General features: G+C 42.7%; 1 protein-coding gene across 1 annotated transcript in view; it reads right to left on the minus strand.

Moving 5' to 3' along the window:
- Nucleotides 1-18,946, minus strand: part of UNC5C (unc-5 homolog C (C. elegans)) — a gene marked incomplete at its 3' end in the record, with an annotated part of 80,452 nt that overhangs the window by 11,517 nt on the left and 49,989 nt on the right. Inside the window, exons 9-10 of the mRNA XM_010288048.1 lie at nt 2,313-2,504; nt 701-1,045 (exon numbers count right to left, since the gene is read on the minus strand). Of these exons, the coding sequence (XP_010286350.1) occupies nt 701-1,045; nt 2,313-2,504 (537 nt within the window). The remainder of the gene's footprint in view (nt 1-700; nt 1,046-2,312; nt 2,505-18,946) is intronic.

The following is an 18,946-nucleotide window of genomic DNA, read 5'->3' on the forward strand; positions in this document are numbered from 1 at the left end:
GCTGCCCAGGAACTCCCTAGATGCTCTGACACGGACTCCCGGTGCTTGGGTGGCTCGAAAAGGGTCTGGCAGCCTGGCCTTGTACCGTACAAGAAAGACTGAGCAGCACTTTGCAATTACATCAAAAGTCACTCGCTGCTCGGTCCCCCTCTTTCCTAGCTGGAAAACAAGTCAACAGTATGTATAACAAAGTGAGAAATATAGAAAAAACACTCTTAGGTCTTATTTTCCTTGGGTATGTAATGTGTGCAGGAAAAAACCTTCCAAAAATTAGTATTCTGCAGTCCTACTTCAATACCACACAGTCTGCAATGAATTGGAAGTGGAACAACCGATTTGTTTTTTAATTAATTTGTCCTTTTCATACGTGATGGCAAGATTGAGGCTTTCTGGCTTGAGTCCCTTTTCTAGAGCTGCATGAAAGGAAAAGGTCAGTGAGATGCTGAATCTCACCTCACACAGGGAAGCTCTGAAGCCTTGCATGTCTCAGAAAGTGGCCCTGCAATATTCTGTTAAAAAGGTGGCCAGGACTTTGGGAAAAGAATACTTGAAGCACCTGACTGGAGGGAAAAAACATATTCTGAACAAAGAAAAGGCAGAGTCCCAGGAATGACCCTGCTTTTTCCTGCATAAAATCATGCTAAGTCCACTTAAAAACACAGAACAACTGAGCCTTTAAGCCAGCATGGCTAGCACTTACCTGAGTTGGGAATTACTAGGTGACCTCCTAAAGAGTTGAAGGTCCCAAATGCAGTGCACGATGGGTCTGGTTGCCGAGCAAGGCTCTGGTTTTTCATGTTCAGGGTCTCATTCTCCAGCAGAGACTGTGTAATCTGTGGAGACAGCTTGGAGGAGAAGTCAGAGAGGTCATCCTGGGGAGTGACTGCCCCAGAGGTGTTATAAACCTTGATTTTCAGGTTGGGCAGTGGGTCCAGGATCGGAGAATTGGTCATTGGGATTTTATCAGAGACGTCGTGCAAGGCGTAAACAGGACCCCGGTACATGGCTGCAGCAGAAGTGAGGTCTGGTGGTACTGCCAGGAGGTCTGCATTGGAGATGAGAAGGAAGAACCATATTACTTCTCTATTCCAATTACTTTCTTCTGGGTAACGATTAAGGTTTGCATTCTGCATTTTGCATTTCATACCAAAGGTTACGATAAGCAAAGTCTTTGCAGGTTGACCTTGGTCTCCTTTTCCATGCACCTCTCCAGCAAACTCCCAGCGCTTGTATTGCCCCAGCTGCTATGGAGTCTAACTGTCATACAAAATTACAGCACATTTCTGCTCTAAGGACTTTTTATTGGGATCATTTTTCCAGGCTGCACTCAGATTTCCAGTATGACATCCTTAGCTTCAGGGCAAGATGTTTTCCATACTCAGTAGATCTAGTTTTATTAACTAATATCCCCTCCCTAAATGCTAAGTGAGAATCATTAACCAAATTATCTAACTGTCCTAATGATAGCATTCCTGAAATAAAGGCCAGAACAAACCTATGAAGTCATCGTGCCTATGACTCCCCGCAGTGGGGCGTTAGTACCTGCATCACGCTTCTTGGAGATTTGTTTTAAACGTATGCCCAGCAAAGAAAATGGCACTTCTGTTAATCTTCCAAATGACAGTTCTCTTGTCATCTTAAGTCTTATTTTGATTTATTCTTGCACCCATATTGGGAAAAAAGAGGAACTCTACAGCATAAATATGGTTCTTCTTAAAAAAGCCAGCACTAACTTTAGAGTGTTTTTTCTGGCCAATGACTTGTGGAAAGAATCAAGCTGTTTCATGCACCAGTGATAAAAATGCTCATTATTAAATGATGTTCTACTGCAACTTCTTCTTCTACATTGTCTGTTGAAGCTACAGTACTTCTTAAACTACTATTTATGCCTGTGGAGACAGAGCACAGTAAAATAGGCTATTAATGAAACAAAGGGGAGGAAGACATGATAGAATTACTGTACTGTAATACCACTCCTGTGATGAATCCTGCCTCCATTGTTTCTGTCAGAGCTTTGCCTTTGAATTAAATTTGAGCTGGACTTGTATTTCTATAAACGACTCTGTGTTTCACGCTTGCATTCACGCTCTCTCTTCAGAAGCTAAATTCCTCTGCTTTATGCTCTTGATCACATCTGAAAATCTCCAACGTGGGTTTTGAGCACTTGACCATCAGAAACAAATGCTTATAATCTTTATCCCTTTTACGAAGTGCCAACAAGCACCATGCGAATATCATTCATGTAGCCCAAGAGACCATAACCCTATAGCACCTCCCTGAATTGGTCAACATGGAGTGAAATGACAACTAACCTTGCCTCGCAGCCTTGATGTTAACAGGCTGAAATCCCCCATTTAGCGCCGAGGAGTCGATAATATCTGACTCAAAGTCACGGTGGTTCTTGCGATAGACAAACAGGGCCACAATCACGGAAATAGCCAGGCACACGATCACGGCTATGACGATCCCAACGTAGAGAGCAACATCATCGGAGTCAGGAGCAGCTAGAGGGAGAGAGGCCAGGAACCTTGAAGAAATGTGCTCCTCACAGGGACTTTCAAGAAAACACACTCTTACTATTCTCCTTTCCTGCAGATATTTACTACCTTTTTATAGGTTAATTTAAAATCCATTTCTAAAGCTATATAACAGGTCTATGCCCTTTTGATGGAAAACAATCTTTGATTTCTCTCTAACTTGTGTTCTAACTCTTTAACTCGTTCATCTATCCTAGTACCCAGGCTGTGAACTACTAAGCATAACAAATGTTATAGACTTAGTCTCATGAAGCAAATTAACCCTATGAAATAAAATAGTATGTCTTAGTGACATAGTGTCATAATATTGGTATTTAGTGGTTCATCTGATAACAGAAAGAGGTGGGTTTTTAAAGTTCATAAGCCTTATTTTTCAACTAAAAAAAAAGCAAAAAAAACCCCAAAAGTCCATTTTCTGTGGAATATCTGGAATACCAGGATGTATCTTTGAGTTTGTTTTTTTTTTTTTAATTATAAAGTGTCAAGCCATTTTTTCGTTCCATCTATTTTCCTTAAAAAAAAAAAATCTAGTAAAGCAGAGAACGAAGCACTGAATTGTCATCACTAGCATTAACACATCTGTATTTGGATAAAAGCTGAAGCAAGCACAAGAAATAATGTGGTAATTTACGAAAAGGAACCCAGATTTATTAGAGCTGTCTTGCGAGAAAATGGCTATGATATTTCTACTAGCTGCTTATACCATATCTTCAGCACTAATTCCAGGCTAATCTGTAGCATCGTTATCCACTAGACTTTTTTTTCCAAAAGGTCTGAATATATGACCAAAATTTGATGTGTTTCTATACAGTGAAGAATCACAGTTTTAGAGATGGCATAATGAAAAAAGAAAGTGCAAAACCAAATCAGACTTTTTAGTACCCCATTTTTCTTAGTTTAAAACATGTGAAATAATTTTTATTTTACCTTTTTGTTCCCTGCCTTCTAGCCATTTAAGCCAGGCTGCCCTTCAGCACAGAGGTGAGAGCTGGCAGATGTTGAAAGGAACTGATCAATCTCTGTAAGCTCCTAGCTATCAAACCCTCAGTGTACCAGCCTCAAAACATCACATTTTTTTCCTCAGCAGCTCAGGAAGCAGATCTCTGAGTTCTAGCTCAAAGAAAAGTTACCCCTGTACCACATTTCTTCCATTTGCTAAGGAAATTTTAATGAGAGGGTTCATTCTCTCCAGTTTCTGTCTCTGAGGCAGCATCTTCTCCCATTTTGCTCATGCAAAAGGGCCGTTATCATTCTGTGTCAACCTGCTGACAGCGAAAGAGTGCAACTGCTGTCAAGCAAGCAGCATGCCACTTACTCTGCCGAATAGGTCCCTCTTTGCCTAGTCACACAGAGCTGGCATAACAGTAGAGCTTGACCCAAGGAAGAGCACCAAATTAGCATCCAGGAACATAAAATCAAACGTTAAACTTACAAGAAAATCCATATTCATTCTGGGTTCTCTGTTCAGTTGAAATAGGATAAATGAAACCTTAAAAAGAAAGAAATTAAACAAAAATGGGAACAAAATCAAATTAATGAGGAAAACAAAAATGGGAAGCATGAAAAATGGTTTAATTAAAAAAATAGAAGGAGAAGAAACTGATGGCACTTTAAAATTCTGATACAGCACAGAATTATGATTCTGCATCCCCTGTCTCCTCCAGAGCCTTACTAAGAATTAATAAGCAGGCAGATTGAATTTCTAAGCCAAAATCGGTCTCGAGTCACTAACTTTGGAGTGCTTAAAGTCTTTCTTTTATTGAGCATAAACTCTAATGGATCTAATTTATTTCAGACATCAAGGGTCATTAGCATATGGAAAGTCTTTTTTCCCTATCCCTGCCATATGCTTTAATTCCCAGGACATGTTCGGTGAGGCTCTAAACAGTTTTTTTATTTAATTATAGTAGCTTGCCGCTGATCTAATGGAGCTAAAGGAGACCTGTCGTCACCGGTCAGAGGTTAAATACCCATTCGCTAAGCAGAGTCCATGCACAAAGCCCTCTCTCTGTACTTCCCTGGAATTATTTTATCCTGTCTTTAATACATGTTCAATAGGAATTCCTCAGGGAGCAAAGAATTTGTCAGCAAACGGGAAACTGAGTGGCTTCTCTTCAAAATTATTACAAAATCAATAAGGCCCCTGAGGTCGTAACATTATTTATTTGAAACCTTTGCAAGCACCGTATACCGACAAAATCCTAACACTATTTACAGCTGTATTTCAGAACAGGTATGTGAGAGAGATTTTTTTCCTTTGTCTTTTCTTTCTGCAGCTCCTACAGCACGGCACGTTGGAGCTGCTTAGCTCGCACACGAATCCTACGAACTCGCTAAGCACCTCCCGGCTGCGTTCATCCATACGGGAAAGGAGTGAAACGCTCCAAGTCCCATCCTGCTGGAAAGGTAAATGGCAAATCCAAAGCAAGCCGGGGAGTCACTGTCAGGGACGGGATTAGAGTCGGTGTGAGACAGAAGGTACCGCTCCTCTGCCACCTCCCCTTCAGTGCTTTCGATGGGGATTTCATCCCCTCTCCTCGGATCGCGCTGCGAGGAGCTTGCACAGCCAGGGACTCCCTGCAGGTGGAACGGAACTGGAAAATGCCCTCCTGGCGCGTGCCTAATGCACGGGACCGCATTAGACGCAGACCGAAGCAATCATCCCCGGCTCCCATAAAGGCCGAGTTTGGGTGCTCGGCATCTGTCGTGCCTTCCATAGCCGTGCCTTCCTGCACGGCTGCACTGCTTGCTAATGAAGATACAGTCTGTCTATCTCAAATGCAGGTATAGACGTACCTTCTTCCGAAGTTTCCAGTCATTAACCATGGCGTAAATGCTACCTTAACTGAAATACCAGATGTATTGGGTTTGCATGGTAAGGTTTAGGTAGCAGGGGGGCTATCGGGGTGGCTTCTGTGAGAAGCTGCTAGAAGCTTCCCCTGTGTCCCGCAGGGCCAAAGCCAACCGGTCCACGATGGACCTGCTGCTGGCCAAAGCCAAGCCCATCAGCGACGGTGGTAGTGCCTCTGGATAAACATATTTAAGAACAGGGTAAAAAGAACAAAACTACACAAGAGCAATTGCAGCTGGAGAGAGGAGTGAGAATATGTGAGAGCAACAACTCTGCAGACAGACAAGGTCAGAGCAGAAGGAAGGGAAGGAGGTGCTCCAGGCATCAGAGCAGAGATCCCCCTGCAGCCTGTGGTGAAGACCATGGTGAGGCCGGCTGTGCCCCTGCAGCCCACGGAGGTTAACAGTGCAGCAGATCTCCACATGCAGCCTGGGGAGGACCCCACACTGGAGCAGATGGGTGCACCTGAAGGAGTCTGTGACCCCACGGGAAGCCCACTCTGGAGCAGGCTCCTGGCAGGACCTGTGGACCTGTGGGGAGAGGAGCCCAGGCTGGAGCAGGTTTGCTGGCAGGACTTGTGACCCCGTGGGTGACCCACACTGGAGCAGCCTGTTCCTGAAGGACGGCAGCCCGTGGAGGGACCCAGGCTGGAGCAGTTCATGAAGAACTGCAGCCTGTGGGAAGGACTCACATTGGAGAAGTTTGTGGAGGGCTGTCTCCTGTGGGAGAGACCCCACACTGGAGCAGGGGAAGAGTGTGAGGAGTCCTCCCTCCCACTGAGGAGGAAGGAGCAGCAGAAACAACGTGCGATGATCTGACCACAACCCCCATTCCCCGTCTCCCTGTGCTGCTGGGTTGCAGGGAGGTAAAGAATTCAGGAGTAAAGTTAAGCCCAAGAACAAGGAAGGAGTGAGGGGGAGATGTTTTAAGATTGTGTTTTATTTCTTACTACCCTATTCTGATGGGCAATAAATTACACTGATTTTCCCCAAGTCAAGTCTGTTTTGCCATGATGGTAATTTCTGAGTGATCTCCCTGTCCTCATCTTGACACACAAGCTTTCGTTATATTTTCTCTCCCCTTCCAGCTGAGGAGGGGAGTGATAGAGGGGCTTTGGTGAGCACCTGGCATTCAGCCAGGGTCAAGCCACCACACCAGAGCAAGAAGAGCTGCTTTTTGATGATGATGTTTCTCCTGAGGCATCATGGGACAGATTATATTGCCTGTGATATCTATCTAAAACTTTACGTCACAGCAATGATTCCAGCCTAATAATTACTTTTAGAAATATTATGTTCTTACATTAATTTATTTGGTACTTTGAGGCAAGTTCACCTATGTGTACTCTCAACATGCATAGTTGAGAGTCTTTGTAATAACTGCCTCCTACTTCTGCCAGTGTACTCCAGGTATTGGCCAGGAGAGCAACTTCTGAGGGCTTGAGTGAGTGCTCAGCAAGCCTGGGCATGAATTTCCAGCACCCTAGTTACTCCCCACTTACTCCGCACATGAAGGCAGAGGCCCATATTTAGTCAACCTCAATTTCAGCTATAGCCTTATGCCCAATATTTCCTTTGTCAAGATGTCTCCGGAGACCAAAGGCAGCCAGCAGGCAATACAAGACATAAGCACATAAGGTGGAATTCAAGCTGGCTGCATCTACAAACACCATTTTGCCTCATACACGGATCCACTGGGATCCACTTCATGCGCCCCAGCATGTTCTTGGGGGAGCCAGCATGGGGCAGCATGGGTCCCCTGGCTCTGCATCATCCACAGAGCTCAAGCTCACCCACGCAGAGCTGGAAAGGCCATTCCTCTCTCCTTACATTGCGTTTCAGCTGGCAAGTTCTGCATTCAAGGCTGTGTGTCATTCCTGCCGTGTCTGAAGTTATCTAGCAACTCAAGGGGCACGAAGGACTGGATTAGCTGTGATATTACTGAAAACATTCTCTCCTCCCAGGAAAATGGAAATCTGATTCAAGTTTTTCAGCAAAGTAAACAAGTGTGGTCCTCAAATACTCTAAAAGAAATTTACCTCATTGCAACCTCTTCATAGACCTCAGTTGTCACAAATACTTACTTGTGTCTTACACGTTTGCATAGATTCTCTTTCTGATAACTATGAAGAGCACCCTTGCAGCGACATGAGTGACACCAATTTCTTCAACAGAAATGTTTTGTGTATGTATTCAAAGGCATGTCTATTAAAATGGGAGGATACTGCTTGCTGCTTCCATTAGCCTTTGCAAACCAACATACTTAGTAAAGTGAAGTGAGCTTGATTTTATTCTCCTGTGTGCTGCGAACTGAACCAAGCACCTAACTTCAGCCAACTGTTTCCATTCAAACATAGCTTGGCTTGCACAAGTGTCTGCGAGGACACATTTTCAGCCTGTAAAACGTGTTTTTTACATAGAAGGAAGTCATGGCCGAGGTGGAAGGGTTAAGGGCTGCTGAGTGAGATGCCATGCGTTTGAGTCATGGGCATGCCAAGTTTTTGCTGAAGGCCAAGTCACAGCTGACCAACCTGGCTGTAGATGGATAGATGGCCACTCGTGCTGGATGTAAAGTCCTTGTTGAGGTGACAGCACTACACAAGCTATGCTGTGGTGGTCATACAACCCTGTTTGCTCACAGGCTGTGGGCAGGCTTCCCTGACTGAAGCTAGCAGAGACGTTACCTTGGGTTGACTTTCAGCATCCCAGCCCAGCTGGCAACCCCAGCCGTCCACTGGTCAAACGCCAGCTCCATTTGTGCTTGCAAATTAAGCACAGTTGTCAGAGATCACTCAAACATAGCAAGTACAGATGCCTTCCGCCATTTGGGCAGGACTTTTTAGAATAAAACTACTTTTAAACACTCCTTTGTCAGGAAAGCACTCTTCCAAAAGGGAGTGGGCATTGCAGTGGCAGTGGTAAGGGGAAAGGTTGCAGCTGTGCACTGGTGGTGGTGGCTGGGCAGGAGGCAGGGTTATTGCCGCGCTCCCAGAGCAAGAGCACAGGTATTGCTGTAGAAAGTTGGCTTTAACACTGGTCCCTCTGACTATGTCTTCAAACAATGAGAAAGGACATTTTAATCAGATAATGATGCAAACCTGCTGGGATTAGTAACCGAAATAATGAAGAATGACTTCCCTCCTCTCTTCAAAGTAACTGCAGCGGAAAGAGATCTTTTTCTTGTGGATTTTTTTTTCTCTCCTTGTATCAACAGCGTTGCTTGGCAAGTACCTGGGGGACTTCTACCAGGATCATCAAAATTTTTAATGAGGGCGAATTTAGAAAGGTGCTGTTGGGTTTGACTCTGCAAAGGCTGCTGACTCACACTTGGAGCAGCTGGTTTCACAGTGAGCTACTTGCTCTGAGAAAAGTAATTTAAGCTTCTTCCTACAGCTTGTTGGGAAATGCACATTTTCAAAGGGACTTTTGATGTTTTGTTGTGTAACTTACTGCCGGATGAGTAAAATAGTAATAATCATGCTTTATACTTACATAGTCCCTTCTGTCTGAGGGTCTCAGAGGCTTACCAAAAGTGGATATTTATTTCCCCCATTTTACAAGTAACTCACCCTATGTCATACCTGGAGAATCAGTGGCAGGCTTGGGTTAACACACAGAAATTACACCACCGTAATTGCATGGTAAATGCATTCATTAAAAAGCCTTTAATTAAGTTGATGTTTCTCCATGCATTCTACTTTATATTCCACTTTAGGCTTGTAAATACATCTTTTGTCCCCGTGGAAGTGCTTCTATTAAGTGTTAAAAGTGGGCTTTTTTTAACTAACATAATTACACTGGCACAAATCCTTTGTACAAATACAGATGTATCGTTATAAAGGTGCATTACGTAGGCATTGCCTATCCTCTTTCTATAAAGCATGTGAAGAGCAATTTAAGCACCTTTGTAATGATGTAAAACACTGGGAAAGGTGAAGAAGGGTGAATATGTCAGATTGCACTGGAAAGATAAACCAGTCCAATGCTGGTATATAGAAAATACTTCAGCCGGCCTTTTATCAATTTAGTTTAACTGAATTTCAGCAGCAGTCACACTTGCACTGATTTGGGGAAATACGTCCATTTAACTAAATGGATTTGGAAGCTCATTTAATTAGCTTGGTGCAGTTAGTGAAGGCAGATGATCCTCAAAAGCTGGAAGTTCGGCCTGAGCATTCCGGTCCCACGTGCCTTGCTCTGACCTTCTGGAAACACATTTGTGCCAGAGGCCACAGGAGACTCAATGGCGGGTCTCTGTGGCCATCAGCATATCTGCGTGTGTGGGATCATCTGCCTTAGGGGGTTAGCTTTAACAAATAGACAGGCTGACCCTTTTTACAGCATGAATTCATCTGCCACAATTTGCCTTGGGAGGAGTAGATAAACCTTCTGCCAAGTTGGGGGAAAACGAAGCATTCGGGAATGGAGAATCTCAGACCTATGAAAGATAATTGTGCAGAGATTATGGCACTGACTCCCTTGAGACTGAAAGTGAAACAGGATGTCACCAAATAGTCACCAAAATAACTTTTCTATGCTCTTTTTTCCACTGGGGAAGAATCTACCCCTCAGCATATTCATGGGCCTAAATACACACACATGGTGCTCAGACTGGGAATTCAGTATCATAACCATGGGCATCCTGAAATTCTGTGTTTGATTTTACCTAGAATGCCCCAGTAATATACTGCTTTGGCCTGCAAACTGGCATGTTTTAAAGACAACTTTTATCCCTGTGGTACAAAGCACTAGGTCACAGCTTCATGCAGAGGGAACTTTGTAAGCGGCTCCTTTTTTGGTTCTTAACAGACTTTGCTAGCTTTCTAGTCATGCTGAATTTGTATTAATAAGATATCAATTTTAGAATGTATTGATCAGATTATGAAAATATTCTACTCCGTTGCTTGCAGAAAATAAAATATTCACATAAGAGAGAAAGAAAAATTCCCAGTTTTCCATTTGCATTTTCCCAGCTACCTTCTCTATCTTAGCAAGTAACTAGGTAAGATGGTGGAGTAGCTGAAGGTAATCTTTCTGGGCACTTATTTACTAGGGCTCATGCAGTTTGGGTCATATTTACAAAAATATTCACAATTATAGTGCAAAGAAATTGGTTTATACCATTAACTGCTGAGGTCACTGTTAATGATACATATTTTGAGACTCTATCAAGGTCAGAGAGAGTTGCAGACACACACTTCCATTTAATAAAGGGAAGATTGCATAAAGCACGCCATAACTGCTTGTTTCTTTAATGCATCATATTTTAATCTGGCACCACTTGCTTCCAATCTATAAATGCTCTTTACTTTAGCCTCTACGTAGCAGTTTCAAAAGGAGCTAAGGTCATGTAATTACTTGGCCCTTTTGAAAGCCTAGCCACATGACACGTCTCAGTAACATCCTGTTGCAATGAACTCAACAGGTTAAGCAGAATATACTGTAACAGCACTTCCCCCCCATTTTGGCTCCAAAGTCAATGCCCTTAAATTGCCTATAAGTAAAGAAGAGGGCACTCATTCAACTGCTGCCTTTCTTTCTCTACTTTGATGGTTTTATCTAGTGTAGCGACACTGAAGTAGGAATAAGCTCTTGCTGACAACAGGCTCTGAACCACAGAGATACGATGGACAAGTGAACAGAGACTATTCCTCACATGTAGATGCCTAAAATGTAGAGAAAGCAGTTCCTAGATGATTTAAAGTATGGTGTATACATTGCGACATGAGAGTTTACTGGAAAAACCCTTTGTTTCTCTGGGATACATACACATCAGATGAGTTCCAGTATTTAATAACTCAAAGCCAGCAAGCTGGTCATTTTTCCCATACCGGTCCCAAAAAACACGCACCCGATTGCTCTGTTCTTAATTCTCATGATGAGGTCTTTTGTTTCAGCATTTTTTCAGCATTAATTCAGTTATCTTCCTCTTTTCCGCAGCTCCAGTGGCTCAGAATTTTTTTAAAAATCTTTGGGTTTGGCTGAAATTTTCTATAATCTCAGCTTCAGATCCTGAAAAGTTTGAGTCAAATAATGAAATCGTGTTAGGACCTTTTTTTTTTTTTTTTTTTAAGTTTGGTTTGGTTTTGTTGATTTTTCAGCTGAGTGGATCTCAGTGGGTAAAAAAATGGTATATACTGCTGTTTCCAAATTCCAGGTTCTAGAAATTCAGCTTCCTTCCCTTTCCTTGTAAAATGCCATTCTCAATATAGACATCCCAAATTCAAATTTTGTAAAGCTCTGCACTCCTCAGAAGTGACATTCAGCAAATCTAAATTATGATTTCCATTACAAAGAGACATTTTTGAGACTAAAAGGAATAAAGGCACATGCCTCTGCAGCGTTTTCAGTGCCGTGACCGCAGCAGTGACATAGCATTACTAGTCCTGTTTCCATCTTATGCCTCCTTTTGCCTTTCCTAGTTCACCACTACCTCTCAGCAATCCTACAGCTATCATCAGCTTGCTGAATTGCATCATTATTTTTAAAGTAAATTCTAGATGGTCAATATAGTCTGCAAAGGCTCAAAGCTTTCAAAAGAAACTTTGGAGAGAGACCTTCAAGAGCTTTCAAAATGTTAACTCTGATGCATTGCAATGCTGTAGGTTTCCATCTAGTCCCTATGATGGACAAGCAGCCACATATTCTCACATTAGGAGAAGGAATTTAGGAGACTTCATTTGACATCTTGGAGTTTTGAATTGCTCCATGCAGGTCCCACCATCCAGAGACCGCGACTGCACAAACTTCCAGTATTCCCTCTTCTATAAGGGGCAGACTTAGCAGTACAAGAGCAACCTCAGAGTAAATCCTGTATTCTGACTGTTTAGTAAGGCTTCATGTGCACTTAACATGTAGCTAATGCAGATTTACCACAGGAGAAATATTAACAATAATCTTTGAATTGTAATTGTTGTTAATTGTTCCTCTCCCCTGCTACTTCCCAGGAACTCAAGCACATAAAGAAGAAGATGTGGTATCTTATACCTTATTTGTGGTGGTTAAAAACTGAAAAAAAAAAAATACCAACAAAGTCCCTGGAGCTGCAAAAAACTCTCAGAATGTGCCCAGCTTCTTCCTATGTTTGCTATTCTAAAAAAAGACCTTCACGTGTGCAGTAATGATGCTGAAGGTCAGATATGGTATCAGGCATCCCAGAGATAATGCACAGTAATTTATTTTCCTTCTAAAGGACTACTTATTGGGCTAATAAACAGGGAGCTAGAGGTTTTATGACTGATTGCTTGAGTATTATCTCAGATCTTTCCTGAGCAGGTAGGTTAAATGGGGAGTTTCTCTCATTCTGTCCTTGAACAGGAGTTTATGATATTCTATAATTAAGATTGCAATTATACTTCAATTTTAAATTAGAGTTCCTGACATTTTGTTAACATTGTTAGAAAGGTTTTGCCTGAGTTTAAACATGCATGTCATCTATATGGCAGTGGGGGAAGATGGAAGAGTAGGATAACTTGTTGCTAAAATTTGATGTGGATTAGAACAGGCAATTTTGACATTATGCAATCTTTTACAGTTAAGGACTTTGACCTTTGGGCTAAATCTTACGTCACTCTTTAGTACCTTAGAAGCACAGAACCTTAACATTGGGTTTGTTACACATGTTCAACAGCAAAAGTAAACACATGTCTAGCACTGCAATTTGCTGGATTGTGTATTTGCAAACCCCACGTTCGCGATGACTGAGTGTTACATAGACTTGTAGGGGTTTGCTTTGTTTTGCAACTGTAGCAGGAGAAGAGTAAACGGGCTGTGGGGAGGGCTGAAATAAGAACATAGGGCAGCACTGAAGAGGGGACACATGGCAAAAAACAAGCTGAAGGAAGGGGCAGCTGGAAGGGGATCTAGAAGGGGGATTGAAACCGTTAGGACCGCTGGGTGGAAAGCATGAGTTATCCATATGGATGTTCAGTGACACATACCGAAATCTTTGGCAGGTTTATAAGCTCACAGGTAAGGTAACTTTTATTCTGTGGCTTTCTGGTTTGTAACCTCAAAAATCCCTGAGACTTCAAAATCAGTTGATCAGCTCAGTGTTCGTTTCCCAAACTACAGAAACTTCCTTCCTCAACATGAGTTTTCATTTAAGGATGCTGCCTATGTTTTTGCTAGTCCTCTATGTAGAACACAGATTCAGAAATAGAGCACGCTGAGTTTTACTCCTGATCCTGTCACTGACTCCCTGATGAGCCTAGGGCTGCCCATGTAACCTCACTCTGCCTGACACCCTGCCAGGAAAGAAAAAATTGTGAAATAATACACCCATCTTTGTGCATGGTGAGGAAAGTATAAACACTCATTATTGTCACTGTATGGCTGGAGTTTCTTCCACAATTAAGTTAATATATCAGTTAGACTTTATTATAAGCTTGCATTTTTCTTTCATCTGAGTAACTTTTTTTAATGTGTAGAGGAACAAAGGAAGAATAAAAGAAAAACCCAAGGGAATTAAGAGGAATGAAAATTATAGACAGACAAGGTTGGAGTTCTTCTCCTCTCTGCAAGGCTATAATATTTTTGAATTACTTGCGATTTTTCAAAACAGCCTAGAGACCTTAGAGCACTTGCCTTTCATTAAAATTAATGTGGAGGTGGCTTTTTCTGAACTGACTGGGGTAAGACACAGTGATTTCAGTGTCCTGGGTTCTGCCTGTGGCTCTGCACTTCTGTTTTCTCTCAATGCATTCATCTGCTTTGAGCAGTAGGTTTTCTACACAAGGAGCTCTCAGTTGCAGCGGGCCCACCAGAGTGGATGCTTCTCAGCTGGGGATTTCTCATGATGCTACAATAAAAATAAAGATGAGTTGTAACTCTGAGATGTGTGCATAAACGCCCTTGATTGCTACACCATTACGTAGTAGTTGGGTTGAAAACAGAATAAGACAATATTACAGAAAACTTCCTCTAGGAACAGATGAGATGCGCTCTTCAAATGAATGAACTCCCCCCGTCAAGGGCTCAGCAAAACAGGCCAGGTGCCTATATCATTATGCTGAAAGACTGAACGTATTAGAAGTTCTCTCTTGACCCACATGGTCTTAATAAAAGGTTTTATTTCATTCCTCTGCACACAAAGGCTTCTGTTGCAGTCTCCCTTGAGAGAGCTTTGCTTACCTCCTGGAGTCTGGAAAACATTCCCCTGCTCTTTGCACACTAATCTGCTCTGGACGACCAGAGGTCCTCATCAAACTGCTCTGCCCTCTAATTCTTCCCTGAATGCTTGCTTTCAAAACAAGCCAAAAAGGGAAATGAATGCTTATTCCATCAGAGGTTCTGGCATGTTACGTTAAACAAGCAGGGCATGTGCAGAATATGCATGTTTCAGGAGGAAAGAAATGTTAGTATCAGGTTAATCTTGCTTTCTACTCGAGCTCTGTGTATAAACAGGCACAAGACTAGAAAAGGACAGCAGTTAACCATTTCATGCACAAGCATGACCAACTGCATCTTTTTCGCTTGCTTAGGCACCGTCATTGTAGGAGGGAACCTTATGAACTTCATACTGCCTTTCAGACAAGGATTTCAAAGCACCCGGCAAATATAGATTTGCTGTCATCATTTCACTTCAATTCACTCTCGACTAGAAGGCAGCCTTTTTTTAACACGGAATGGAATTACTAGTCTGATAATAACATCTTCACCACGGTATAGGTGCCTTTTTCTCACATGGTGTATCCGCTGTTTGAATTTCCAAGTACTTAAGCTACATGCAGGGAGAGAACCAAAGTGACCCGAGAGTTAGTCCAGAGTGGTGTCTCTTAATGATGAGTGAAGATGTTTTGAATCTTTTCTTCCACTCTTTAAGGCCTAGTAGCACGTCCCAGTGTTTTCATGCTCATTTATTTAAATCCAAAGCAACAAAGGAAAAGTCCACACTGGATCTGATGAGACTTGGCAATGATTCACAAGTGGCAATTTCCTTTTGGCCCTATTCAATGACCAATGTGTATTCCATATTGTGAGACTGTATAAAGTGAACAGTTTTCACTACACAGAGCAAGAGTACTATTTATGTAACTATACAATCCATAGTCCTCAAGCGACAACATGCGCTTACCTTGCTGCTGTAAGATAACTAGCCCCGTGTTTTGGAAAAAAATTGGAAGCACAACTTAGCCAGCCTTTTACAAAAAGCCACAGTAGCCTACTACAGCTGAGAGTGAGCTGAGGAAGCGGCGCTGGTTGTCTCCTTCTGACCGCGCTAGTGCCAACCCTGCACATCACAGGCATGACTTCAGAAAAGAGCAACAGCCTTACCAGCGTGCACGGGCACCAGCCTCACGCCGAGGACTTTCTGTACTTATTTATTCAGGACAGGGAGAGCACTGAACCCTGTCACTTCACATCCTCAGCAGAAAGGACACAGGTGACATGCTCTGAGCATGACAGCTGCCCATCACAACTCACGTAATAGGCCTTCAGCGTAACCACGCAACACAGCTAAGTCTCTTCATACGTTGTCCACCTCTTCCGGATCACCAGCAGCATTTCACACACAATGCAAAGCAGCGTTTGGCCCGCCAGCGACTTTTAGCATCTGTTTGGTACCACACACACGATCTCGCAGTGATTCCAGACTGGGCCCAGCACAACACTTGCCCTTACACCTTGCTTTAAACATATTTGTGATCTAGTGAAGGGAACTACTTGTGCTGAAGTTTCAGCCGGCGGCGGAGTGCTGTGCTTTCTTAGTCCCCACACAGAACGCCCACCAAAGTCATTAGGTGGGATGAGCGGAGGGCTAATTGCAGTGTTTCAGTTTATAGTGAGCCCCTGTGAGATGCAGTGCGTGCCTTTGAAAGTGTTGTGCCTTGCACTGAAGTATTTACCGCAGTACGCATACTTCAAATGGGAAATAATGCAACTATGGAGGAAATAATGCAACTAGTGTGGGTGGTAACCAGCCAGTTCTTCTTACATCTACAGCATATTTTGTTCCAGAAGATCATATTAAGGCTATTACAGGAATTACAAAATTGTTATAATGGGACCTGCTAGGCAATATTGTGTATTTGGAAACTTAAAATAGTAATGACCGCCCTAAATTTTCACTACAGCTGCTTTTCTTCTTCAATTCAGCCTGCTGTCTCTCTGCAGGCTCTCTAGTTTAATGACTGTTCATCCTTTCATGTTAACAGAAAAATACTAACTACTGGATAAGGGAGTGTATGTGTGTACTAGCAAGATCATTAGTCTGAATAAATGTGACAGCAGAGTTGCACGAGAAATGCCACAGTTAGTGGTAAGCACAAACTACAGCTTTGTGTGTAAAATACTGTAATTACAAGGGACGGAGAAAGCTCCACAGTTTTTATCCCCACAGAAATCGATAGTGGGCAAACTGCTGCTCTTTGCTGGAGCAGGAGCAGTCTGATGAAAGAGCTTATTGATTTATCCAGCTGATGCTACTGTAGTGAATAATAGACTGGAAGAGAAAGGGCTTGTAAATTAGACTCATTCAATCCAACATTTTCCAGGATATCTTCTATGTACAGCTATAAAGAGATATATATTTACAAGTGGGTTTTTGTCAAAGCAACAGCCTAGTGACTCCTGGTAAGAGGGCCCGTCTACAGTCTGTCAGCTACACTCATGGTGCTAAAGTCGACCTTCAAGCTCTCACTAAAGACTGACACTAAGGAGGACGCACCAGGGCACCTAGGAGCAGGATTTGGCTATGGTGCAGGTAAGCAGCTGGCCAACACGTCCCCTGGAGGGCTACGGCCACAGAGGAAAGGTGCCATGACAGACCCACTGGCATGAAGGTGTTGGAAAAGCCTGCTGTGGATCCACAGGTCCCCAGGTTAGGAGAAATGTCAGTGCCAAGCCAATCCCCACCAGCCTCAAACAGCAGGGAAAGAAGCATGGTGTTTTAGAAATGAAAGGAGTCCTGTGTTTCTTCTTAGCTCAGCAGGCAGATCTGCTATGAATCTAAATCCACACTGGCAAAAATGTAAGTGTTCAGATTGGTTTTGCATAACTGAGAAGGGGAAAGAAAGAAGAGAGAGAGCAGCAGGCACACTGCCACCAAGTATGGCAAATCAATCTTCTCAGCAGTGATGGATCAGGGAGCAGGACTGTAAGTTTTACAGGTATATGAAACACTGCAAACGTAAAGACAGCATTAAAACACTGCCATTAAATTCCAACACTGAAGGATGATCACAGCCCCTGGAGCCAAGCAGGTCAATATGTGACTGTATATTTTTCATTACCATTTTTTTATATACATACATACGAAGCAGAATAGGATTCACAACAGCCTCACCCTCTCTCCCACTGAGGACCTCTGCTTTATACTCAGCATCCACTTTCACAAACAAAATGCAATACACCATCAACAGATAAATGAGATCCCTACAGGGCTTTTATTCTGCCGTATCATTATATCTACTTTTCCACCAGATTTCTGCTTAAATGGCTCTCTTTATGCACATACACAAAGATGACATACACCTGTCCAAATATAATCTGATAGTGAAGAGCTCTTCTGTATGGGGAAATGTATCTTTTCTTCCTAATTTACCATAATGACTTATTCACACCGCTGGAGCCAGGGGTACGTTATCTTCCCCACTATAAAAGTCACCAAGGTGTTATACAGTAAGATGTGGTTAGATGTTTTTTGGTGTTTTTTTTTCCTATCTTTAGAAAAATAAGAGAGAGGAGCTCTGAATCTCACCTTTCTGTCTTCTCCATAAAAACACATGTTTTGAGGAATTACAGCTTTATAGGCTGCTGATATTGACTAATACTTTTTTAAGTGATGAAAGTGTTGTGTGAGCCACACTGAAGAAGCCTTTGTTGTAAATCTGAGAAACCTCAGAGCAAAAGGCCAAGCTGTGCCATAGGGTAGCTCAGAGATCGCTGCCAGCACAGTAACCACCTATATGGCACTTATTCAAGAAGTAAGAGTAGTATTAGCCCGTAGTGTCACTTTTCTGTCATTGTGACTATTGTCTCAGAGAACAAAAATTCCTAACTCCTTTTTCACAAGAGAACTCAAAGCATTTTATGATCTGGAAACATAGATACCAGATAGTTACAGCCACAACTCTTTGGGCAATGGAGAGCTGAGGCTCGACAGAGAAGTACTGCAGAGAGACAGGATGAAGGAACGGGAGAGAGGTGTACGTGAGGGTTTTGGCTCAAGTTACTGTGCTAACGAAAAGTGAAAGAAAGTTTCAGTGCACCAGCAGAACAGAGAAGACCTCATTTTTGAGAAGGGATGGGGTGCAATGAAGACTAATTGCTCATCAGCATGTCAGAATTACACTAAAAGCCTACTTTTTTTTACTTCTTGCTCTTCTTAGTCACAATGGCAGGACCATGGCATGAATAGACGCAGGCAGAATAGACTTCAGTGCTAGAGCTGATTTTCATGAGGCTGCAGCATGCTGATAACTATATATGAAGTTTGCATAGGCAACTACACAGATACAGGGTACCTCTTTCTACTACAAGGCACCCCAAATTAAAAAGGGGGCATAACTATTACATGTAGAAACACATGAACCCACTATTCCTGACAGTAACAAGCC

This window comes from Phaethon lepturus, unplaced genomic scaffold (assembly GCF_000687285.1).
Source record: "Phaethon lepturus isolate BGI_N335 unplaced genomic scaffold, ASM68728v1 scaffold5315, whole genome shotgun sequence".
NCBI classification, from domain to species: domain Eukaryota; kingdom Metazoa; phylum Chordata; class Aves; order Phaethontiformes; family Phaethontidae; genus Phaethon; species Phaethon lepturus.